We start from the raw sequence: 26278 nt of genomic DNA on the forward strand, positions 1-26278 counted from the left end.
ATTCTGGAAGGCAATTTTAGACATGTTTCTTAAGAGTACTTTTCATGCATTATCGTGAACTCTTTCACAAGAGAGTTTTCCTTTCATTACCCATTTTACATATTGCAGTAGAGAGAATACTGGATATCAGAAAATCATAGAGAGACTTGTAAAAAGGTTAGTGCAATAAAATCTTTTCACTCCTTTCGTGCACATTTAGCTACTAATTATTATTACCTAAATATATTTATGCATATATGTATATATTTGTTCATATTTAGCCTATACTACATATATAATTCATATTTCTGTTACTAACACTATATTTATATTTCCGTATTAATCCTATATATATATATAAACTGTTATTGGAATTTTCTGTAATTTCGTTTTCCAAACTATACTAACTAACCAGGAAAAAAAAAACAGAGAATGAATCAAAACGGATCCTCATATGTCAATCACTCACGCCCTCACCCGCTATAAATCTTTTTATTTTTACAGATTACCAAGAAAGAAATGAATAAAACCAATTTTCTTTCAAAAAATAAAATCAAAATATATATATATTAAAAAAATCAACATTAATTGGAGTTAATTTTCCTGAATGATTTCAGAAGCCTAAAAATGCAAATTAGCAATCAAATCTATTATCATTTTTTTCATGTAAGAAATTAACACAGAAAAATAACCAGAATCTGAGCAACATAAATCAGTTTCCTCCTTTTCCAATCCATACCCACTCAACAGCAATCTTCTTAAATCTATAAGAAAAGACAAAACAAATAAAGTATCAGGGATAGGGAGGAATGAAATCTTACAGAAACAAACTTGGGAAGGGTTTACCTTATTATAAGTAGAAAAACTCAGATTCGACCTCGCCAATACCGAAATAGCGAAGTCTCACCGGAAGAAGCTGAGGAGAGATATTTTCGTCGTACAATAGATCTTCCACCGTTAGACGGAGAACCGTCGTCGGAGTTGATAGAGGGAGATGGCGCCGGAGACATTCTTAGTGTTGTTTTAAACCGGTCTTTCGAGAGAAAATAGGTGAAAAAGACTCACCGCCGTAGGAGGTCATCGCCGAATTTAACCGAGGAACCAACGCCGGAATTCAAACGAAAAAGGAGAAAGGAGAGAGTTGTAGATAAGCCGTTTGGTTTACATTCTTATTTGGGGTTCACATAAGTAGCACTTTGTTTGGATGAATGGAATTAAAGTAAGTTGAATGAAGTGAGGCGGTGTAAAATAAATTGATGAAAGGTTGGTTTAATAATATAATTATATATAAAATTAATTTTATATTTTTTTTATTTTTATAAATTTATAAAATAGAGTAATTTTGGAAGAAAAATATTCTAATCATGATTCTTTTCCAATTTGGAATGTAAAGAAAATTAGTCAAAATTTATGTCACTTATTATACTTTTTAATTACATTCCAAAACAAATAAGGTTAGTTAATTACATTTATTTTTGCACGTCTACCTTCAAATACCATGATCTAAACAAGAAGTAATGGAATATTAATAAGTTAACCTTGTTTGAGTTATTTTTTTTTTAGAGCAAATGGGTCAATGGAAGTTAAATGATACTTGCTCTAACTTCCAAACTCTAACATCTAATTGTGGGTTAATGAGAATAACGTAAAATTTTTAAGAAAAAGATTTCTTTGCAGAGTAAATTTAACTTTCACTTCTCTCCATATTTAAACCTTCAAACGAAATTAAATATTTAAGCACATTTATAATTTATAAACTTTCAAACAAAATTAATTTTTAACTTTTTTTTTTTCAATCACTTCCCTTCCATTCCCTTTCCATTACATCCTTTAACTCCCATCTCCATTAACCTCCAACCACCTAATCAAAGGCTTGGTGTGTATGTTAACTGTTTGCTTACTTATAGTTATTTTAGTGTTTATGTTAGCTGTTTGCTTGCTTATGGGTACAGATTTTAGTTAAACTTTCTGGTAAAATCAATTGTTTCCAAATTTTACCAAAAAAGAAGGTTCTGTTCAAAAAATAGAAACAGCATAGGATGCTGAGAAGGAATTCTGGAATTAGAGAGGGAAGGCCGAAAATAGAATGGGAGGAGAGAAAAGAAAGTGAGGTTTCTATAGGGTAGAGTTAGGATTTTGATCTCGACCGTTGATTATGGATTGAGATTAACGGCCTTGATATTTCATCCGGGCGAAATTACTAAAGTTTCCCTTTCATTTAAAAAAAAATGGATCCAGGTCCTCAGGCCACTATTTAATGGTAATGTATGTACAGGATTAAAGGCCCAAATAATTTAGAAATGCATACATTCATTATAATTTTGTTGCATTTTAATTTGACATTTGCTAATAAAAAAGTAATTCATAAAGCCTTTACGAATTCATTGTAAATTTGATATCGATCAAAATTCCAATTTTAAAAATATTTGTAAAATTATCATGTTTTTGTTTTATTTTAAATGTGACACTTCAAAAAAAAAAAAACATGTCGAATAAGCATGTTTATAATTATTTATCAAATTTAAATCATTGGATAATGGTTTATATAATTTAAATATTCTCTATTATTGGGTAATGATTTTGAAACCTCTAAAACGATATATAATTTGGAAAATTACATAATTATATGTATTGATTGCATCTATTCTATTATTTTTATTATATTAATAAATATGATAATTAATTAAGAGATGATCAATTTAAAAAGCGACAAGTCTTGAACCGAGAAATCGGATAAATTATAAAAAAAATATGATAATATATATTTTACTTTATGTATTGATTTTTTTTGAAGAAAACAAGCATTCATTAAAACAACTCAGAACAAATGATTTCCTACAACCAGAACGGGGCAGAAAAGGATACAAACTCGCTAGCGCTGGACAGGGCATGCCGTGCAACGGCATGGGCTCCCCTGTTTGCTAGACGTGGGGAAAAGGACACAGTATAATCGTGTCGGTTACTTAAAAGAAGCTTACAATCCTGAATAATTGAACCAAAAACAGAGAAATCCAAAGCAGTAGAAGAAATACTGTTAACCACAATCAAGGAATCACTTTCAAAACAAACATTGATACAGTTCAAGTGAAGACACCATAAGATAGCTTCGCGTAAGGCCAGAGCTTCACTTTCTCTAGTGGCTTCAATTAAAGGGAGGAGACGACTACGGCATGCCATGAAAGAGCCATCGGAAGAGCGGAGTAAGGCCCCAACCCCACTACGGGACTCGGACCTGAAAAGAGCTGCATCACAATTGCATTTTATTGCACCTGGCGGAGGACGGGTCCATCCCCGAGTAGGAAACTGTGCATTCGGTGCAATACTGACGCTGGGCTGGGTAGCGGCGGGAAGAGGGCGGGTGGGAACCGCGGCAGGAGGCCTGTGCGACGACCCCGCCTGAGTGCTAGGGGGCACCATCGACGGTGGCGGAGGGGCGGCAGCAGGCAGGAGCGTTGTCGGCGGTGTTGAAGTAGCAGTTGCATTATGACGGGAGAGGGCCGACGTCGGGTTGACACGGCTATGATTGTTGTTTCGAGTCGGCGCTTTGGCTTGGGATTGATGCCAAGCCGCTAGGTAGGTGGTCGAGAGCGGGATCGCTATCTCCGGTAGCTGTATCTTGCTTTCCCACACCATTTGGTTCCTTTGATTCCAAATAACCCATAGGGTCATTGCCACCTTCGTTAAAAAGTCATCATCATTAGACACCAGAACCTGCAACATAGAACACGTTAGATAATCAAGTTGGAAAACATCCGTATTGATCCCGGATAGGTTCCAACACTCCTGAGCATAGAGACAGTCCACAAAGAGATGGTAGTCATGTTCGACATCGTTGTGACATAGTGGGCAGTGGGTAGGTATAGTCATTCCCCTTCCAGCCAACCTATGCCGTGTGGCTAGACATCCCGAGGCAAGCTTCCAAATAAACATCTTAACTTTCGGTGGGATATGCAATTTCCAGATTCTACACCATCCCCCATCGGGAACGGGTCCATTGTATCCTCCACACTGCACTCTGTAGCCTGATTTGCTCGAGTAAAGCCCATCCTTGGTGAAACTCCACATAATCCCATCCTCCACATCTCTAATGGGCAAGATCATTCTGTTGACCGTAACCGCATCAGCAGTAGTTAGCATGGCCTCTACCTTGCCTCTGTCCCAGATTTTCCTCCCCTGGACTAACAAATCAGCCACCCTTTCCTCCCTCTGCTGCACCCTAGCCTTCTCCTGCACCATAAATGGAGCTACAGTATTCAACCACGGGTCCTTCCACACTGATATGGACTTACCATTCCCAATTCTCCATCTTATCCCACTCTTCAGCACTTCAATAGCTCTCCAAACACTCCCCCAAACAAAACTAGGATTATTGCCCAATTTGGAGGATAGGAAGGGTTCCCTAGGAAAATATCTAGCTTTAAACAACTTCCCTACCAAAGAATCTGGAGTAACCAATAACTTCCATGCCTGTTTTCCTAGCAGAGCTAGGTTGAATTTCTGGAGGCTCCTAAAGCCCATGCCTCCCTCACTCTTACTTCTACAAAGGCGATCCCAACTCTGCCAATGGATCGATCTCCTTCCTTCCGGTTTCATACCCCACCAAAAGGAATTCATTATTTTCTCAAGGTCTAGGCATAGGGACTTAGGCAGTTTAAATATACTCATACAAAAAGTAGGCAAAGCTTGAGCAACAGATTTAATCAGAATCTCCTTACCTGCAGCTGACAGGAACCTGAACGTCCAGTTGCTCAATCTTTTTCGCAGTCTGTCTTTGAGAAAACTAAAGATTGCCACTTTAGACTTCCCAATTAGCGAAGGCAGCCCCAAATATCGACCCGTATCTAGTGGATTAGAGACCTGGAGAGACGTGCAGACATCCCTGCGCAGTCCGTGATCTACGTTCGGGCTAAAGAAGATCCCAGATTTCTGCAAGTTAACAGCCTGACCCGAAGCTACCTCATAATCAGCCAGAATTGCTCCAATTTTTGCGCATTCATCCATGTCTGTCCTGAAAAACAAAAAGCTATCATCTGCAAAGAACAGGTGAGTGATGGTGGGAGCACCCCGGGCAATTTGACAACCATGAATGGAGCCCTCAATTGCCGCTCTATTTATCAGTTTAGATAAGACTTCAGCACACAGTATAAAGAGATATGGAGACAGAGGGTCACCCTGCCTCAGCCCCCTCTTAGGCTTAATTGGGCCGACAAACTTTCCATTAAGAGAAACAGAATACTCCACAGAGGTTATACACAGCATAATCCACTCAACCCATGTCGCAGGGAATCCCAATTTCAGCATAACCAGTTTCAGGAAGGTCCAGTCAACTCTATCATAGGCCTTGCTAATATCAAGCTTCAAGGCTATCTCTCCCAATCTGCCCCTATTCTTCCTTTTCATAAAGTGTAATGACTCAAAGGCCACCATTATGCTGTCAGAGATAGACCTCCCAGGGACAAAAGCCGATTGATTTTCAGAAATCAGAGCCGGTAATACCTTCTTGAGCCTATTGGCCAGAACCTTGGCAATCAATTTATAAAGAACATTGCACAGGGAGATAGGACGAAAGTCCTTCATACCTTCAGGCTTATCAATTTTGGGGATTAAAACGATAATTGTATCATTCAGATGGGCCGGGAATTCCATCCGTTCCAGATACCCCATACAAGCACTAACAACCTCCACACCAATAACCTCCCAGAAGTGCTGGAAAAAACCCGGATTTAACCCATCAGGGCCCAGGGATTTGTCAGGCTGCATTTGGAACATGGCATCTTTGAACTCTTCATGAGTGAATTGGGAGCACAACTCGTTCTGCATATCAAATGTAACTAGCGGGGACAAAACGTTAACCGAATCATAACAAGGGCTTTCAGGACTAGCAAACAGATCAGAGAAGTAAACTCTAGCCAGAGACCCAAGCTCCTGCAAACCCTGCACCCAAAGGCCACTGTTGTCCTTGAGGCGCCTAATGGTATTCCTCTGTTTCCTAGCTTTGACACAAGCATGGAAAAACTTAGTATTCTGATCCCCCTCTTTCAGCCAGAAGTTCTTAGCCCTTTGTTGCCAATGAATAGCTTCAGTTTGAAGGAGGGTGTTCAGCTTCTGCCTAGCCTGCAGGAATCTGACAACATCGGCAGGAGCGTGGCTGTCAACAAGGCGATCCAATCTGCTTTTACAACCCTCAATCTGCTTTCTGAACCGCATACGGTATTTGTTTCCCCATTGTTCCATACTACTAGCACAAGCTGATAACTTGTCTTCCAGATTGCGACATCTACTGCTCAACCACCCTGTACGAACGAATTCCCTAAAATCTGGATCCTGGAGCCACTCTTGTTCGAATCTAAAGTGACGCTGGCCCCCCTCCCTCACCGGGTTTGCGAAATTCATGAAGATCGGTGAGTGATCCGAATACGGTGACACCAGAGTTCGCAGCCTATGATTGGGGAAGCTATCCGCCCAGGTAGAATTGACCAAAGCCCTGTCTAATCTCTCTCTAACCCACAATCTCGTACCCCGGCTTCTCTTCCAAGTAAATTGACTACCCTGAGTTGGAATATCAAGAAGCATATTCTCCTCAACGGCTTCCTGAAACTTCTTCATCAACCCCCTAGGGTAAGGAAGCCCACCCATTTTCTCTGAATCCGAGAGAATGCAGTTAAAATCCCCAATAACCAGTAGGGGAAGAATCGAAATGGAGCATAACTGAGCTAATAAACTCCATGAGCCTCCATGATTAGCCCAGTTAGCGTGACCATAAAAGCCCACCAGCCTCCAATCACCCCTCTCACTATCATGCATCTGAACTTCAATATGGTGGTCCGAGAAAGAAACCACTGAAGCCATGTGCGGCTTCCTCCAAATGAGGGCAAGGCCCCCACTTCTACCTTTACAGTCAACAGAGAACGATTCTTCGAAACCAAACTTTCTTTTCAAACCATCTATAACAGAACTAGTCACCAGAGTTTCAATCAAGAATATCAGATCCGGTTTGCTTGTCTTAACTAGCTCCCCGAATGACCGAACTGCCCGAGAGTTTCCTAACCCCCGGCAGTTCCAGCTCAGGCAATTCATAATCCTCGGCGGACCTGCTCCCCAGGTCGCGCCGTTTCTGTATCAATAGAGGTGGAAGAATCTCCCGGAGAGGAAGAAACTGACACCTTCGGAGTGTTCAAAATTAAATCGGAATCGATGCCCTGTAATTTACTCACTATTGCTTGTACTGAAATTGAAACAGGACCCGCACGTCTGCGCTTACGATCATCTGCCAGTTCTAAGCCTTCCTCATCACTATCCACAGCCATGTTATCTACCACCCCATCCTGAATACTTGGCAAACTCGCACCCCCACTCCCCATCACCTTCTTTCCCTTCTGCTTCTCACTTAACTGACCCGCAGGTATGTTTTCCTTACCTGCCTCTTTTGTTTGAGTTACCTTTCCAGTCATCGACTGTTTAGAACCCGTGCTCTCATTATGACTCCTGCCTGGAGTTGGCACTATAGCCAGGTTCCCCGGCTCCCTCAGCCACTTCACATTCAAAACCTCCCCAACTCTGCGAGACGGGGCCTTCAACCAGTCCCCCCATTCCCGTGTAATCTCCTCAGGCTTCACAGTGAAAATTTTCTCACAGTATTTGTCAGTGTGACCCAGCAGCCCACAGATGTAACAGAAATTACCCAGTCTCTCATACTTAAAGGATATATACGCCCACTCCTCCTTACCCTTCCTAATCTTCTTCATCCTCTTCAATGGTTTTCTCACATCAATAGACACTCTAAGACGCATAAACTGCCTTCTCAGCGCGGCATTGTTATTAGGATCGTACTCCACATACTTTCCGATGAAATCCCCAATCTGTCTACCTACTCCTTCAGACATAGATCCTATCGGCAAATCATATATTTGGACCCAAAAGTTAGCACTGTTCAACTCAACCAGTTCAGGAGAAGGCTCGTCCTTCCACACAGCAAGCACAAGTAGGTGATTGTCAAAGGACCAAGGACCCCCTTCCATCACACGAGACATATCTACCTGATGGTAGAATTCAAATACATACTTATTTGCAGATAGCTCAGAAATTGCTACACCTCTCCCAGGTCTCCAGATAGTTGCCATCCTTGCCTTCATAGCAACAGTATTTATTGATCGATCCGAGAGGAAACGACCAACAAGGGTTAATCCACTATTCTTAGCAATAGGATTGGAAGAGGGACCTGTGAGATCAAGTTCCTCCTCCTCCCCATCAGACAAGGACAAATTGGTTATCGCTTTCTCTACCCCAGCCATAGCAAAGCACAACAGCAAGCCAGTAAGCCAAGAGCAATCAACAAATGCTAAAAACACCACCACAACACCAAACCCAAACTAACCAGAAACAAAATCCCCTGCACTTCTTGAGTTACAAGAACTCCAACAACACCAGACCAACAGAGACACTATCTTGAAGAAACTCAACTAAACACAGACACACCACCAGAGAGGAACACCACAACACAAGAGCAAGCCAATAACCACGCAGTTTATCAAGAAGGGAAGCAAAAGAAACTCACCGGGATCACCCTAATTGGGTACAGCAGATCAGGTTAATCGGTCAGGCTAGCCGGAATCAGGGGAGTCTCATAGGGCGGTTTACCGGGGCCGGAGGATTGAACCTCGCGACACAGTTTGCGCGAATCAACGAACAGGCCGAGGGAGGGAGAAGACGGAATAGCGAAACAACAAGCACTACGGCAGGAACTAACCACTCACAGCGCCGGCGCGGAGGAGGGACGGCCGACTCGCGGCGGCGAGGCGGCAGGAGTTTAGTATACGGTGGGGGCGGCGGTTATTGATTTTTAATCACTCGATAGTGATTATAAAAGATGACTAAACTATTATGTTCGCTGGATAATGAATTTAAAATCATCAGTAGATAAAACGTATTATCATCATTATTTAAATAAAATCCATATTTTCTTTCTTTTCCAAATATAACAATATCACGAGCTCTAGATACTTATCAAGTATGAATCGATGGATAAAAATTTATACATTTAAAAGGTTGGAATCACTGGATGGCGGTTCTTAAGCCACTAGACGATAGGATAGCTAAAAATAGTAAAGTATTTATGTTTATTTATTAAACGTAATAAATTATGTATGAAAGTCTTCACTTTTTTCGTTGTTATATTAACTTGATATATATAATAATAATAATAATATTATGATCTCTAGCTATTTATCGGGTATGAACCGACGGGTAGCAATTTATATGTTTAAACAGTTAAAATCGTTTATATGTTTATACAGTTAAAATCGTTAGATATTGATTCTTAACCACTATAAGGTTATATGACTAGAACTTGTAAATTATTATATTTAGTTAAGAAATATCATACAACTTATATTTTCCTCTCTGTTTTTTCTCGTTGTTATATTAACTTGATAAATATAATAATGTCACAATCTCTAGCTATTTTATCGGGCATGAATCACTAGATAACAATTTATACGTTTAGTCGGTGGGAATCACGGGATGGCGATTCTTAAATCAATTAGACAATGAATAGCTAGAAATCATCTACTATCATATTCGTCCAAATTATATGATTTAAACTTGGGTTAATATACAAATATTCTTTTGTGTTGTCATATATGCCTCTATATCAAATAAACAGTCAAATATACCCTCATATTTTTCAAATGACACCAAAATAGTCAAATATGATCTCGTAATTGTTAAGGACAAACAAGTATACCCTGGTGGTGTGATGACTACACTAACAAATTATGCCAAATAAGCTTACTGTTCGAATAAATGTATATTTGTCTGTCGTTAACAATTACAATTGCATATTTGACTATTTATTTGATACATGGACATATGTGACAAAACAGACAAATAAAAGGACATATATGTGTATGAACCTTTTAAACTTTCCTTTTTCTCATTTTCAAATTTGGAAAAAATATCACATTTAAACAAGTATACTAAACCAACTTCTGATTTTTTAATCATTTTCATAGTAGCATGGAGGGTAAGGTGATTGACTTAGTATTTATTCTCTACATGTAACCGGTAAAATGAACCCAATCTCCAACTCACATACCTTGAGCTATCCATTTTTCATAAATCTTTCGGTGTCCAATCACGTCATATATCTATTGATTGGTGGTGACTGTAAAAAATTCTTGAAGTGTTGTCCCATCACGTAATGATTTTGCACCACACACCGAAAGTAAGACCGCGACAATATCAATTTCGTATTTATAGCTATTTTTAAAATTGCATATTTAATTTTCTACTTACAAATAAGTTTTCTTTTTTTTAAGAAGAAAATCTTTATTTTTTTTAGATTCCTTTATTCTACAAACTCACTTATTGTTTGGACATTTTCAAGTTATTTCGAGGGTCCTAACTCGAGTGAACGAGTTTAGGGCTCGATATGTTAAGGGCGAATGCAAAAGGGGTCGCAGGGGTCGGGTAGGGGTGGGGGAGGCTAAACACCTACTAATCTTTGAAAAATGCTAGAAATTTCATGGAGGCTTTGTAGAGGCCGGACTTTATTTTTATTTGTTTCACAAAACACCCCAGAAATATCAATTAAGAACCTATATCTATTAGAAATTAATTTCAAAAATATGATTCATCTAATTTATTTTACTTCTTTAATGAATTTTTAGTTGGGTCTTAGGCTTGGCTAGTGCCAACTACATGGCTGCATCTCCATTTGGAGAGGATGAAATTTATGTACCCCAATCCACACTCTTTCTTTAGCACACAAATATATTTTTTTTCATTTTTAGCTAATTGGGTTTAAAATGCACTATTTTGTTTGAATATTAAAAACTGTGAGAATGAGAGGAAAGTTGTCCTTAAAAAGGGGACCAGTGGATTGGAATTTGCAAATGCAAGTAAGAGAATAGAAGTTGGCAGAAAGAGAATATTAATTGAAGCCTCTATATGCACGTATATATATACATTTTTGCTTCCTTTTCCATATTCACTTCTTTCCATCTCATGTTTATTCTTCTATTTGTTTCACATCCATCCATAAAAATTTATTATACTTAAAGTAGAACAAACTATTAATGTAAGTAAATAATCTCTTACAACTCCATTAAATAGAGAAGACTCAATATATACACCTCCATGCTTTTTGGAATAATTAGTTGCACATCATGAATAAATTGGTTTTGGTACTAACGTTAACCCTTTTCGTACATAAAGTTAGAATCTTAAGCTAAAAAAAAGATAGATAATTGATTAGGCAACCAATAAAAATATAAGAAGAATTATTGGTAAATAGTGGAGGTCACCTGGTCAGTTTGGTCGGTTAACGTTAGATCTAGGCTTATTAGAATAATCATAAGGTGATATTCTAATAAGTTATTTAACAATGACTAAACAAATTAATTTTATCAATTACTAACCAAATAAACACCATTGTATAGTTAAATTAATGTTAAGGTTTGGTTTTGGATGGTTTTTCATGAATTTATTAATAACTTCCTAATTCCAAACTATAACAATGGAAAATTTTAAATAAAAATAAATCGTAGGCCAAAATCATAGTAGTTTATAATAAAAATGAAAGATTTATATATTCATTATGCACATATTTTGTCAACTACCCATTAAATATAAAAGTTTAAATTTAAGTTATAAGTTGAAGAATGATTTTGTTATCATCTTTGATAATTTTACACACAAATCTTTATATAGCTTGAAACGTGTATAACATAAACTTATCTTACAATGTGTTGTAATTTCATTAATAAATATAGTTGTCAAGATCTGAACCTTCAACAATATTGATTTAAAAGGGTTTGAAACTATTCATATGTTTCTATCTTACCCCCAACAAGCACGTCAATAGATGAGAATTGTCTCACATCTATAAGCAGACATATTAAGCTCTCTAGTTAACATTGTGAGATATCTAATTAATACACATGTTTATACCCAGAACTCTTTGATGCTTGAAATAAATATTTATGAATGACTTAACATTCAATACAAATATCAAGTAACATTTTAATTCAAAAATTCAAGTTGATTCAGTATATTAATATGAGATGAGCATGAAATTAGGCATAAAGACTATGAAAAATCAATCATGGAATTTACGCCTTGTACTGTTTGGAAAAATTAGGCCATAAGTACTAATAGTTCATAATAATTTTGCAATGTGGTTTTCTTTTTCTCCTTTTTCTAAAAGTTAGCAAATTCAAGTGTTGATCTAGCGTTATTTATTTTTGTTTCATTTCAAGATAGTGATCTTGAATATATGATTACTATTTTGTTATTTAACTTGATTCGTTAATCTTGATTTTTTTAAACAAATCTATAATTAATTTAAAAAGACCAAAACCTAATATGGTTAGTCCTAAAAATAATAATTCCATGTCGTGCGTCAAATATAAGGTAAAATCTCTTTTGTAACAGTTTGATTTATAATTAATCTAGGCCCCGTTAGATACCACAAATCAAACAAATAAAAAATTGAATATTTACTATTTAATTTGTCTTTTTTTAAACCATGACTATGAAGTGTATAAATCAACTAAAATAAATATGGAAAAGAAATTGCTTATTCCATAAGAAATAAGATCTCCCTAATATTAATTAGGTACATTTTTCTTGAAATAGTAATGTAATAACATCATTTGTACATTATTTAATTTCTATGAAATTAATTTATATCATTACATACTTATCATAGTCGTAGTTAGAAATGAAGATTCAATCACAAGTTAAATGGAACTTTATATGCAATACTGATGTAAAGTAAATTTCAGAACTAGAATAAGGGGAAAAAGAAGAGAAAACTAAGAGGAAAAAGATAAAATATGCATATTTTCATTCATAACTGCTACAGAACAAATTCCAACCCTTTAATAGCTGTTGGGCCTAGAAATTTACACTAACACATGTCTATCCCAAATAATAGTTTACCAAATAACAAAAGAAATCAAAACACAATTAGTAAAGCATAAAACGACAACCCAATATTTTCCACATATCAATCCATCTCCCTTATAAACATTGTCCTCAAGCTTCATATCCAAGAACCTCCTTATGATATCAATGCAAACTCTAAGTACATTCTTTAGCAATCTAACTAGCCATTGTTTCAAGCCTTTAGTGGCTTTCCCATTCACTCATTGTTTCAACACATCAAACATAACTTCAAGATTTCAAAAAGTTAATCTTGGTAGTTCAGATCTCTACATTCTTGAAATCAGGGTAATAAAATTGATTACCAGACACCATCTTCCTAACTTCTTCTCAATTTTCATCTTTTATTGAAACTGGTGCTCCAAGCAAAATAACCCTTCCTACAATTCTGGCATTAATTCTTTCATTTTCAGTTAAACCTTAAAGACATTTGAAATTACTCCAACAAGCTTTTCTCCATGTTGCAATATTATTTGTAAGGTCTGCCTCTATTTAGAACATAGTTCCTCATGGCATTTGGATAAAGCAAGAAGTTGAAGAACTCTTTCATGAATATCCTCTAATATGTTCAGGCCAAACTTGTACTGTTATGTCACAAAAGAATATTGTGTGTAGCCTGAACTACTAACCCTGCCTTTACAGAATATAGCAACAAAAACAGTGATAACTTTTCCTTGATCATCCACCTGGATATCGAGAAGCCAACTATATTTCTGACCTACCAAATCCTTCTTAATACCCGATTCCCATCACTGCTCATAGTTCAATGTGACCAAAGATTTAACACAAATAAATCAAGATGAAATGTAATGCTAGAATACTTTATTTCATAATCAGTAAACACACACCTTCCATTTTCAACATCTCTGCTTCTATAGTACTTGTAAATTAATGCAGTAATAACAACAATGTAAAATTGGAATTGAATACTTAGAAAATCAGGTTTCTCATCTCTCTCTAGATTACTCTGTCCCGTATCATAAACATGTAGATTTGCGATCAAATTCTAATCATGTATTATTCTTCCCACTGCTTTTGAATAATTCCTTCAAAATTTAATTTCAGTTTTTGAGATTCAAAAGATAGAATGAATGATACCTCTTCTTGTCGATTTCGATTTCCTTTTTTCTTGTGGTTGGTACTCTCAATCGGATGTAAGAGCGGTAGATGAAGTTCCTTTCCCCTGATGCTTGATAATTTCATATTTCAATCCTTCTGAATTAGATCCATTAGTGAATCGGATAGAAAGCTGGTATGGTTAAGTTTATAGGTCAGAGGAATTTAAGTTAATCGTGAGGTTTGGGTTGGGATTAGAAAAGCTATTGGCATTGACAAATTCATTGGGATGAGAATTGCAATTTGAAAAGTTCAAATTCGAAATTAGAACCATGAGCTCTTCAATAATGGTGTTTGTATGCTTATTGATAAGCTCGGTGATGATTTGTTCTTGCCTTTTGTTATGATCTGCAAACACGCGATCCATTCTAGATTTGAGGGTTTCTTCAAATTTCTTAAACTTTTGGGCAAGAGTTTCAGCCATAGCGTAAGTTTGGATGTGCTAGGTCATATGTGAGGAAAGTTTCTCTGATACCAAATGATGCAAGGTAAATTTCAGGACTAGAATAAAGGGGGAGAAAACGAAGAGAAAACTAGGAGGAAGAAGATAGAATTTGTATATTTTTATTCATAACTGCTACAAAACAAATTACAACCCTTTAATAATTGTTGGGCCTAGAAAATTACACTAACATGTGTCTATCCCCAATAACATATTTACCAAATAACAAAAGAAATCAAAACACAACTAGTAAAGCATAAAATGACAACCCAATATTTTCCACATATCAAATACTCTTGAATCAACACATTTCGACAATAAAAAAAGTGATGCATATCACTTTTTAGGAAATAGTTTGTTTTAAGAAATAAATATTTATAAACTGACATCAATTAGTTTATTAAATGTTTTACTTCAAGGAATATTCTAGAATTTCTCATTATGACTATTCATCTTCTTTCACACATGCTTTTAATAGGTTTACTAATTTTTTGTTGAGAAATACCAAGTTAATATAGATTTGGAAACGTTCACATACGATTTTCCGATAAGACACAATTTTCCTTCTTTGCTAATTTTTATTGAAGACAATACCTATACTATTTGTTTTTTTCCTCAATAGTTGATTTTAAATTCTTGTGAAATTGGAAAATCGATATAAGCAAAGAAAATTTTCAATAAAAATATTAATAAAATAACCATCCAATAAATTTATTTAATCTTTGAGATTGAAAATGTCTTACATAATTTAGCATTTGATTAAAGAGTTAATAATAATCTTATATGTCAAGAAATCAGTTGAACCAAGAGTTTAAATTGATAGTTAAGGCTCAATAATAGCTTTTATATTAATCTCTAACACACCTCCACACGCGAATATTCCATGTGCTTGAAGTGTGTTAAACACATACCATCTTACCATGTGCTTTTAATTCGACTAATTAATGATTGTCAGGATTAGAACCCTCTACCAATTGGTCTAAGAGGCTGATATGATATTATGAAACACATTTGAACTAATAGCCTTTATTATTATCTCTAATACAACCTCGCATGTGAATTCCTTTAGAGCTTGAAGCATATACTACACATACCATCTTACCATGTATTTAAATTTAATTGACAAATGGGGTTACTAAGATTTGAAGCGTTGATCATTTAATTGACTAATATTATATTAAAGAATCAATTGACTAAAAATTTAAAGCGATAGAATAATAGTTTTTATTATTATAATTTCTGATAATATATGCATTATTAATGCAATATTACATATAATTTATTTAAATTAATTTCATAGTTTGTGCTTAAAAAGGTTTGAGTACTTGTTTTAACATTATGCTAGTTATTTATATGTATTTGTTTTAATGTTTCACTGCTGTTGATTATGTCATTAAGTATGTTTAAAACATTAACACACCCCTTTTTCCGTTTCATTGAAACTTCCATATACTTGTGGGCAAATTATTATGTCAAATGTAGGACATTCCATACATATTTTGACACGTGTAACATGGACCCACACATATTATAAAAGGTACGTATCCAAATGTGAATTGGGGGTCCTTCGAGTGACATGAAAGACCCAGTGCTTAATATAAGAACTCCTACTTATGACACATATGTGAAACCCAAAATACTTATTTATTAAATTAATAAATAAATAAATGCTCATTCAACAAGACAAAAAAGTATATGCCATTATTTCTTTTATGAGATGGAATGTTTTTTTTTTTTGAAACAAAAAGAAAATTTTATTAATGAAAGTCAGAATATAATATAGAACAAATAAAATTAGGAGGTCTTAAGGACCATTCCATCAGTCTTAACATAGATTAGGCAACCCGAGCAAGCTTATGGACTACTCTATTTAGAGAACGGCTGACGAAATTGACACTAATGTCATTTAAAGAACTTAACATAGATTTGCAGTCTTCTAATATAAAACCATAAGCAGACTTAGAAAAGCTTAGAAAACAGACCACAGAACTGGAACATCGATAACATTGATTGCAGACTGCTTGATAAAAGATACATTATTATTCTCAAGATCCAATAATATGGATTTATAATCAAATACAATCACACCAAAACTAGGAACAGACACATCGTGTCAATGTAAAGCATTTATTAGGAGTTGTGAGTCTGTTTCGATAATGACTTCTCTCATGCTAAGACCCTTGGCGAGTAAATGGTCCACATGACAAGAGATGATACTATTCTTTGTTGCCACAAAACTTCCAGATAAGTTGCGAAGATCACAACCTTTGCAAGCATGCCACATAAGATTTCGCATCTTGCTCGACACCTTCAACTCCCAAAATCTATTCCAAAAACTAGTTGGATGGTGTGTACTTTTATTTAGGCCCATACTGTATCCACTCTTTATCCTATATTTTCCATAATGCTTCGGATCCCAGAATGAAGACTCCGCCTCTTCATTGGCAGATAGAGGAATAGCTAAAATGTTATTGTAATCCTCACAGACCTCCATCCTTCGTCGTTTTGAATTAGAGATAACTACTCTTTCGATTTTCAAAACTACCACTTGATTCCCTTCTTTAAACGATTCCCCATTAATAATAGTAATTGTCATATTTATTGCCCCCCTCATTACACTTTTAATTGAGCGGTTACTACCATCAGAACTATCAATTCCGCTTTTAATTAAGTAGTTACTACCATCATAATTACCAGTTACGCTTTTAATTGAGTAGTTACTGCTATCATAATTACTAGTTACGCTTTTAAATGAGTAGTTACTGTCATCATAATTATGAATTACTCTTTTAGTTGAGTAGTTACTACCATCGTAATTATCAATTACATGGACTATCTCGGTCGGACCTGAACCATCCACCACCATTGGAGAACTATCGCCATAACCTCTAACACCCACATCATTGATATGCCAACGAGCACCCCTATTCTAAGGTTTCCATCCAGTTTGGGAAATCATTCCAATAAAGGACCAATAGAGATCAAGATGATTAAGACTGAGATTTTCATCGGGTACAGTAACCCCACCATTCTCCGCATCTTCCAACGACAGATCAACATATATCGATTCAAGATTACTTAATGATGCCGTAAATGGAAACATAACTTTTGATGCAAGAATTGAAAAAAAAAAGAAATTTGTTAAAGGACAAGACAAACCAATTACTTGATGATAATACCATTGATAGAAAAAGAACTTTTGACGCAAAAATTGAAAAGAAAAGAAGAAACTTGTTAAAGAACAAGACAAACCAAACTTGTCAGAAGACAAGACAATTCCTTTTGAGAATGGTGTGAGATGGAATGTTTTAAACCTTGTTTCTTTAGTTCTGGATTATTTTATAATAATAAAAGAAGATAATACAAAGTAAAAAACTTACATCTTTTGTATCAATTTTAGCAAGCGCATGTAAAATGAAAGATATATTATGAAATATTGTTTTTTTGTTTGGACAAGAAAATAAATTAATAAAAAAAATAATTTAACCCAAATAAAAAAAATTAAAAAATAACAATAATATATTATTATGTAAATTTTCTATATGTAGTGTGTTATATGTGAATTGTAATGGAATATTGTCCCATGCTTAGGGGTGAGCATGGGTCGGTTCGGTCCAAAAGCCGAACTGAACCAAATAGAATCAAACTAAATTTCTGGTATTTTTTAGGATCATACCAAATCAAACTATAATTCGGTTCGGTCTAGACCAAACCAAAATATTTTAGTTTGGTTCGGTCCGGTTCGTGTTTGAACCGAATAGAAAACCATCATAACATGTTCTAGATATTCAGTCAATTTTTATATTATGTACAACATAAAAATATTCAATGCACTGCAAATGTTTATATAAAAGAAAAATTACTAAGTGAAACATAATATTAGAAGCTAACCCATATATATAAATTGAAGAAGCATGAAATATAATTATAAAATTAATTAATGGAGAAATGAAAGGAAGAGAATGAGAGTTTTGGTTGGTGCAATTATTCCAAATAAATTGTACAGGCGCATCTATTAATTTTTCTCTTTTTATACTATTAATTTCACAAACAGAAACATCATATATGCTATTAACTTTTTTTCTTTTTCTTTTTTTAAATCCTATCAGATTCATGTTGTAGAGAGTGCGAATTTGATACAGAGAGATGTAAGAGGAATTATTTTATTGTATTTAGTTAAGTAAAATCCTAAAAATATATATTATAAATCGGTTCGGTTTTATTCGGTTTAAAACCGAACAGAACCAAACCAAACCAAAAACCAAACTATCTTCAAAATCAGAACCGAACTAAATTACAATTCGATTCGGTTTGATTCAGCTTTTTCGATCCGGTTTTTAGATTTTTGGTTCGATTCTGCTTAACCCTACCTATGCTTACTAAGGAAGGTTGTCTAGGTAATAGAAAAATGAACCACATTACCCAATGATTACAATTTTTCTGTTTAATAATAACAATAATAAGACACACTATTATAATAATATGATCCTAGTTTTGAGATGCATATATGTGAGAAATATCTTTTTTTTTGTGTTGGATTTATATAATTGTTTAGTATTTGCATAATTTTCCTTTGATCTTATTTGCATAATTGTAGTCAATAGTCATAATTTCATGATGTGCATGATCATGCAGGTTAAGTTTGGGTTATATGCTATAAATGATAAACAAGTAACTTAAGGACTTGTCTTGGTGTACAATTTTACAACTATATCATGGCAGAAAATGGTGCTTTGCAATTGGCAACTACGAGAAAATGGAGGATTCCTCTCCTAATTTTCTTTAAAGATGCAAGGTGCTTTCATACTTATAGTTTGTGTTTATGATCGAGTAATCAATGTGTCACATTTATAGTATGTTCTAACGTTTGTATGAAATTGTAGAAATGTTTTTAAGATGGATGAAATTGGTGTGGGGATACTAAGGATTGCAGTACCTGCTGCTATGGCTTTGGCTGCTGATCCTGTTGCTTCTTTGATTGACACTGCTTTCATCGGTCATCTCGGTTTGTTTCTGAAACATTAAATTGTTTGATCTAATTAATGTGACATAAATATATAATCTTTAATAAATGAATGGATACAGGAGCAGTGGAAATAGCAGCAGTAGGAGTATCAATCGCCATATTCAATCAAGCATCAAAGGTTACCATTCTTCCATTAGTGAACATAACAACTTCTTTTGTAGCAGAGGAAGATACTGTTCAAAGGAATGATCAGAATTCAGCTAAAAAAGAAGTCATAGAGAAAGGATTCGTGACTATCAACGATGAGGAAAAGGGGAAAAGACATATTCCTTCAGCATCAACAGCATTAATTTGTGGAGGAATTCTTGGTCTTTTACAAGCGATTCTTCTCATTTTCTGTGCAAAACCTCTTCTTAGTATCATGGGTGTCAAATCTGTAAGTAGCACTTCTCTTTTATATATGTGTGTATAAGAAATTGATTCAAAAATTTGTATTAAAACAGGATTCCCCGATGATAACTCCAGCTAGGAAGTACTTGACCTTAAGAGCATTAGGCTCCCCTGCAGTCCTTCTCTCACTAGCAATGCAAGGAGTTTTTAGAGGTTTTAAAGATACTAAAACTCCTCTTTATGCTACTAGTGAGTCTCCAAATTTCCAAATTTAAATTTTTATATATATATATTCAGTTGTTCTTTCTAAAATTCTTCTGTCTGTAATAGTAATTGGAGATGTAACAAATGTGATTTTGGATCCAATATTTATCTTCATCTGCGGGTTAGGGGTTAGTGGTGCAGCCATAGCTCACGTTCTTTCCCAGTAAGTAGTCTTCTCATGCCATATGGGCTTCTTTTTTGTGTCCTAGTAATAATAATAATGTTTTATTGCTAATTTAGATACTTGATGTCACTTATCTTGCTATGGAGGCTCATGAAAGAAGTAGATCTGTTACCACCAACTGGCAAAGATTTGCAATTCCGTCGATTTCTAAAAAATGGCAAGTGTTTGCTCCTTTTCTTTTTTTGTATGGAATTCCAGATTGTGACATGTATTTTGTTTGGTTTAAATAAGGTTTTCTGCTGTTGGTAAGAGTGATAGCAGCAACAATATGTGTAACGTTGGCAGCATCAAGAGCAGCAAGGTTAGGTCCAACACCTATGGCTGCCTTCCAGGTCTGCTTACAGGTTTGGATGACATCTTCACTCCTTGCCGATGGATTAGCTGTAGCTGCTCAGGTATGCCTCATTCTTTTTTTCACATACTTTCATCTATTAATTAATTAAAGGGTAAAAAACTCTGTGATTTCAACTATTTGCAAACACAGTTTCATATTTTAAATTGTACAAATAAGGATACGTGGTTCACGTCGTTAGCAAAGAAGAGAACTTTTTTTTAACATCGTTACAATTTAATGATCTTTCTGTCCTCTTATTCTCGTTTTTCCATGGGTTCCAAAACACATGTAATCAAAGATGAAATCCACAACCATCCATAGTTTGATCAATCAATTTATGAAATCCACAATATATATAATTTACTGCTCCGTATATGTGGCATTAGCATCACAGTCTTAAAAAAGAAAAAGGAAGTAAGTTAAGGCATTAGTGGAGGGCAAGGGGAAGCACTATTTATTTAGTTCAACAAGAGTTAGCAAGATTTAAAAATAGGGAAGAGCTGATTACCCTCACAATAGTGCCGAATCAAGGCAAATAGTAAGATTCACATGGGTTTATATATGCTTCCATTTTCCTTTTTTTTTTTTTTTTTTGAAGTAAGCATATAAACTTTTCAATGGAAATTGTGTGCTTAACCACTAGGACACTTATTTATTTTTTTTCATGTTCACTGCAAATATAGCAAAATCCAAAAAAAAAAAAATTAATTGGAAATATGTAAACACAATTTCCATGGCTGATGCCAACATAAAATCCATCAAATACTGAAAACCTCACATATAAATTAGATTATTTAGGCTAGATTCTCAATTGTAATCCGTTTTAAGAACTTGGCATATCAGAAATTGCAATTGCATGTCAAAAATATCAAATCAATCTAACCCAGATAATGGCCACAATAATTTTAGATGATAACTCCGATAGGAAACTCAATCTAATAAGAAAAAGAATAATCAATGAAAAATTGAACAATAGAAGAATCAAAGGAAGAAAAGAAAAATCAAACAATCGAAGAAGAAGAAAAAGAATCAAAATCCAAGAACAAGAGAAAAAAAAGAGAGAAGAATAAAAGGTAAAAGGATAAAAACGATCCTCCGATTTTTTTTCTTGACTTAAAGTGCCACAATAATCCAATTGTAAAAGTGTTAAAAATTTCCCTTCTTTATTAACAGTATGAACTATTAGACAAACGATTACATCTGTCTTAAGAATGTTAGATATGATTAACCAAAAATAAATTGAACACAGAAAAATCATATGAACAATTAAACTATAAATTAAAAGGAAGAAGTTAGACAAATCCGAGGCTTGTATTAGCAGTTTCCTTAAGACAGATGTCGTCGCTATTGATGATCGTCTCTCAAGATACAATAGATTATGCAAGCGAACTCAAACCGTGTGTATGCTCATTATCACCGGAGTAGGAAAAGAAGAACATTATGAACAGACAAAGAGTATTTTGAACAACCTTTTCAACCTTTTTAACAACTTCAACCACTTTTTAACCACTTTTGAATTTTGACAATCCATTCTATATAAATAGAACTTGAAAAGATATGTCATTTCACGAACAAACACGAATGTACACGGACAGACACGATTATTTACGTATGAACACGACTGTTCACGAAGGACACGACTGTTCATGAAAGGAGGTGTTTGTTGGTATTAAAATTAACAAATAATTTTATTCAAAAATTTCCAACAATCCCCCACATGAATAAAATTAGAAACGAGACGATTACGACGTGGTGATAACTTTCTACAGAAGATATCTGCATAGGATAGGTAGCTAATGTGCCTTGAACCTTCCCTTGTGAAAGTATATTTACTTTACTGGCTGACTAGTAGACGCAATGTCTTTGAGCTATTCTACCGTTTGTGTAAACGATGATATACCCCACACAGATACCAACATAACACGGTATGGTTCTCATGGTCATGAACATCGCCTGGTTCTGCGAGAGTTTAAGAGGACTATGCCCCACTAGTCTCCATCGAAACGACCCCACTTCACTCTGACATAGGTGATTTATTTGCTCAGAATTTCTGACGCACAATGTATCATTAAAAGCATATAGCTTAACCTTTTTCCCGTTGGTGTCACTGTTTACATCTAGGAATGGACGAGGGTTTAACCCCACAGTGAACGCACAAGGTTTATGCAATTAGGTTGTCCCTTTGAACCTAGATCTTGGGATGTCCAGTCAACTAGGTAGGGTTTTCCTTCACATAACGCCTCTTTTCTAATGGGCTTTAGTGTCCTTTCGATGATTTTTCAATTTGATCTCGGTTTAACCTTTAGGTTAGCAGATCCGCCGTGTTATCCTTTGAGTCTACAAAATCAATTAGAATGATACTCGTTGAGATCAATTGACTAATGGTGTTATCACACAGAAGCTTTTCTATCTGATTTCATCATTCGGAAGCTTTTTATACCGCATATTCACCAATTGATATGATATTTTTCTTCGATTCCATCATTGTGACGTACTTATTTTAACGCGATTTGATTTCTACACTTTTAGTGACTTTCATAAATTAAATCTAGCCAACTAATGTTCATCTACCAGCGTCTAACTCGGCTAGATAACATCACTGCACAGATTTGTCAATTTATGGCATTTCACATTTCTAGTGTAAATTAACTCTTACGCGCAAGAATATCAAATATGGAATTTTCGCATATCATCATCATCTCTAAAGAAAACATTTTTTCTTTTATAATCTGTCTTAAAATTCACACTAAATGAATTTTTCTAGACTTTCATTGTGGTTTACACATTGTAGGCCTAAAGCTTTTGAAGTGACTGTGTTTTTAAAACCGGATTCATCTTCAATTAACGTACATGTACCAATACATGCGAAAAGGAAATTAATAATCTATTTAAACAAATAGAGACAAGAAAACAATTAACAATTTTTTCTTCCTGAAATCCAAACAAACCATGTTAGAATCAGAAAATCACAATCTAAATATATACATAACAAATAATTAACAAAAATATAAACTATATATATATATATATTTTTATGTTGTTCAACTTGTCCCAATATAATTTCCGCTCAAAAGTTCGAAATTATATTATATTCGTCAAGATAATTTATCATCAAAGTATTTCCTGTACGCATATATCTGAACTGACGAATCGAAAATTGGAACGATTAGTCTGACACTTGCCATATGTCATTGTGTTATGCTTCTGCTGAATTAATTGATAAGTCTAAAAGAAAAGTTTTCAATAAAGAAAACATAAAATGGTTCTTGAATATATATTGTTAACAAACACAGCATATTCATCCGAAGCACTTAAAATTCATACAGAGAAATTTATTTTCTACGATTCATAGCTTCAAATTAACATCCGTAGCTTCAAATTAACATCCGTTAAGCATGTTATGTGTACAAGAAATATCAAGCCATTTAATTTGATGGTAGCCATCAAATGGACAATGACATAATATTACATGCATCAAATAATTTATATACCAGGAGTATAATTAATTATATTTTGAACCAGATTCCTGTTTATAATAAATGTCACAGCATGTTGAAAACACATTGTCTTAAAAATGTTAGATAAACGATTACGTCGAACACAGAAAAATCATATGAACAATTAAACTATAAATTAAAAGGAAGGAGTTAGACAAATCTGAGGTTTGTATTAGTAGTTTTCTTAAGACAGATGTCGTTGCTATTGACGATCGTCTCCCAGGATTCAACAGATTACGCAAGCGAACTCAAACCGTGTGTAGGCTCGTTATCACCGGAGTAGGAAAACAAGAACATTATGGACAGACAAGGAGTATTTTGAACAACCTTTTCAACATTTTTAACAACTTCAACCACTTTTTAACCACTTGTGAATTTTGACAATCCATTCTATATAAATAGAACTCAAATGGATATGTCATTTCACGAACAAACACGACTGTACACGAAAAAATACGACTATTTACGTACAAACACGACTGTTCACGAAGGACATGACTGTTCATGAAAGGAGGTGTTTGTTGGTATTAAAATTAACAAATAATTTTATTCAAAATTTTCTAACAATTGTGAACTACATACTCTTGTTTTGTACAGTAAATACGAGACAGTATTTGCAAATGGGACAAACCACGTAAATCGGTTTTTTTAGTTAATATTGCTTTTCATCTTCACAGGCAATTATAGCTTCTGCATTTGCTGAGAAGGATTACCAGAAGGCAACAACCACCGCAACACGGGTTCTACAGGTATTCCTTTTCATCAAACACTTTTTTTTATAGGGCTTTTTACATGAATATCATAATTGATTACAAAATTACAACTAAATCATATCATCAAACTTAATTTTTAATATATCTTTTTTTCTATATATACTAAATAAAATATACGTTTACACCTATTTTAAAAAGTTTAAACCCCAATTCATAAACTTTAATCTTAAAAAATTATGACTTGATATAGTTGTAAATAGTTTTTAATAAGTGGATTTACTACGTAAATTTCTCTTTTTTTTATATAATAATCAATTAATGTATTAAGGGATAGTTACACAAATATTCCCCTTTCAATAAATAAATATAAGTTTCCACAACTTGTCAAACTAATTCTTATTTTGTCAGATCTCTAAAAAGTATATATTTCCTGTATTTTAATCCCAACTGTTTTTTTGACAAAAGCAAAATAAAAAACTGCTTATTTGATAATAGTATGAATTTCTTGTGTGTATTGATAAAAAACCAAAACTGTAAAATAATATTCAAATTTTCTCATGTATTAACATGGTGCAGATGAGCTTTTTTCTTGGGCTTGGGCTTGCGGTCGTTGTTGGAGTAGGTCTCTACTTGGGTGATGGAATTTTTTCAAAAGATCCTAGTGTTCTTCATATTATAGCCATAGGCATCCCGGTGAATTAAATTAAATATATTTCTCCATTTCCTTTTTACTTTAAGATCTCCAAAAATTCACTGAAATTTGTTGTATGTATCAACAGTTTGTGGCAGGCACCCAACCTATCAATTCAATTGCGTTTGTGTTTGATGGAGTAAACTATGGAGCTTCTGATTTTACTTATTCTGCATATTCCATGGTCAGTTCATCAATTAATTCTTTCCAAATTAAAATGTTTATCTCTAGTTAATGGTTAAAAGTATGTATTCATTAGGTTCTTGTAGCCATAGCAAGCATTGGATCAATTTTTGTTCTTTTTAAAGCTGGTGGTTTTGTTGGAATATGGGTTGCTTTAACTATCTTCATGGGCCTACGCACATTTGCTGGTGTATGGAGGTAAATTTTCTATTTTATCACCCAAGTTTGAGAGAGTATGAATATATAATATTGAAAATTAAAATTTATTTATAATCAAACTAACATTTATATTTTCGATTGTAGGATGGGGACAGGAACTGGGCCTTGGCGTTTTTTAAGATGCTAACCGTTGCCATAGGAAATTCTCAATAATACACTCATGTCATATATTCTCTTATTCATTTTTGTTTATTTCCATCTCTTTCTGCATTTTGATCCAATCCTCTTGTTTGTATTATGGTATTATGATACCTATTTTAGAATATATAACTTCATGCACACATATGCAGATCATATTATCAAATTTTACATATATTGACATATTTTTGGGTTTATGGTTATTCCCCTGTATGCA

General features: G+C 34.4%; 1 protein-coding gene across 5 annotated transcripts; it reads left to right on the top strand.

Annotated features, from left to right (window-relative positions):
• On the top strand, nucleotides 1-26264 carry LOC136226609 (protein DETOXIFICATION 43). 5 transcript variants are annotated; one of them, XM_066015185.1, is made up of 13 exons: nucleotides 1-156; nucleotides 19118-19277; nucleotides 19366-19487; nucleotides 19568-19884; nucleotides 19952-20087; nucleotides 20169-20265; nucleotides 20343-20443; nucleotides 20518-20681; nucleotides 24795-24866; nucleotides 25407-25523; nucleotides 25610-25705; nucleotides 25781-25902; nucleotides 26008-26264. In XM_066015185.1, the coding sequence occupies exons 2-13, from the start codon at nucleotides 19198-19200 to the stop codon at nucleotides 26048-26050; spliced, it is 1467 nt and encodes a 488-aa protein (XP_065871257.1). In that variant the 5' UTR covers nucleotides 1-156; nucleotides 19118-19197; the 3' UTR covers nucleotides 26051-26264. The 5 variants fall into 5 exon arrangements, with proteins under 5 accessions (XP_065871257.1, XP_065871260.1, XP_065871259.1 ...); XM_066015188.1 differs by having other exon boundaries at nucleotides 25407-25448; XM_066015187.1 differs by having other exon boundaries at nucleotides 19574-19884.
• The last annotated feature ends 14 nt before the right edge of the window (nucleotides 26265-26278 follow it).

This window comes from Euphorbia lathyris, chromosome 4, assembly GCF_963576675.1.
Source record: "Euphorbia lathyris chromosome 4, ddEupLath1.1, whole genome shotgun sequence".
In the NCBI taxonomy this organism is placed as follows: Eukaryota; Viridiplantae; Streptophyta; class Magnoliopsida; order Malpighiales; family Euphorbiaceae; genus Euphorbia; species Euphorbia lathyris.

What these genes read in the sequence shown, in the direction of transcription:
- LOC136226609 (XM_066015185.1), top strand. Translation starts at nt 19,198, where the DNA reads ATGGCAGAAAATGGTGCTTTGCAATTGGCAACTACGAGAAAATGGAGG. An exon ending in CCGTCGATTTCTAAAAAATG is followed by an intron (nt 20,444 to 20,517) that starts GCAAGTGTTTGC and finishes GGTTTAAATAAG; the next exon opens with GTTTTCTGCTGTTGGTAAGA. An exon ending in CCGCAACACGGGTTCTACAG is followed by an intron (nt 24,867 to 25,406) that starts GTATTCCTTTTC and finishes AACATGGTGCAG; the next exon opens with ATGAGCTTTTTTCTTGGGCT.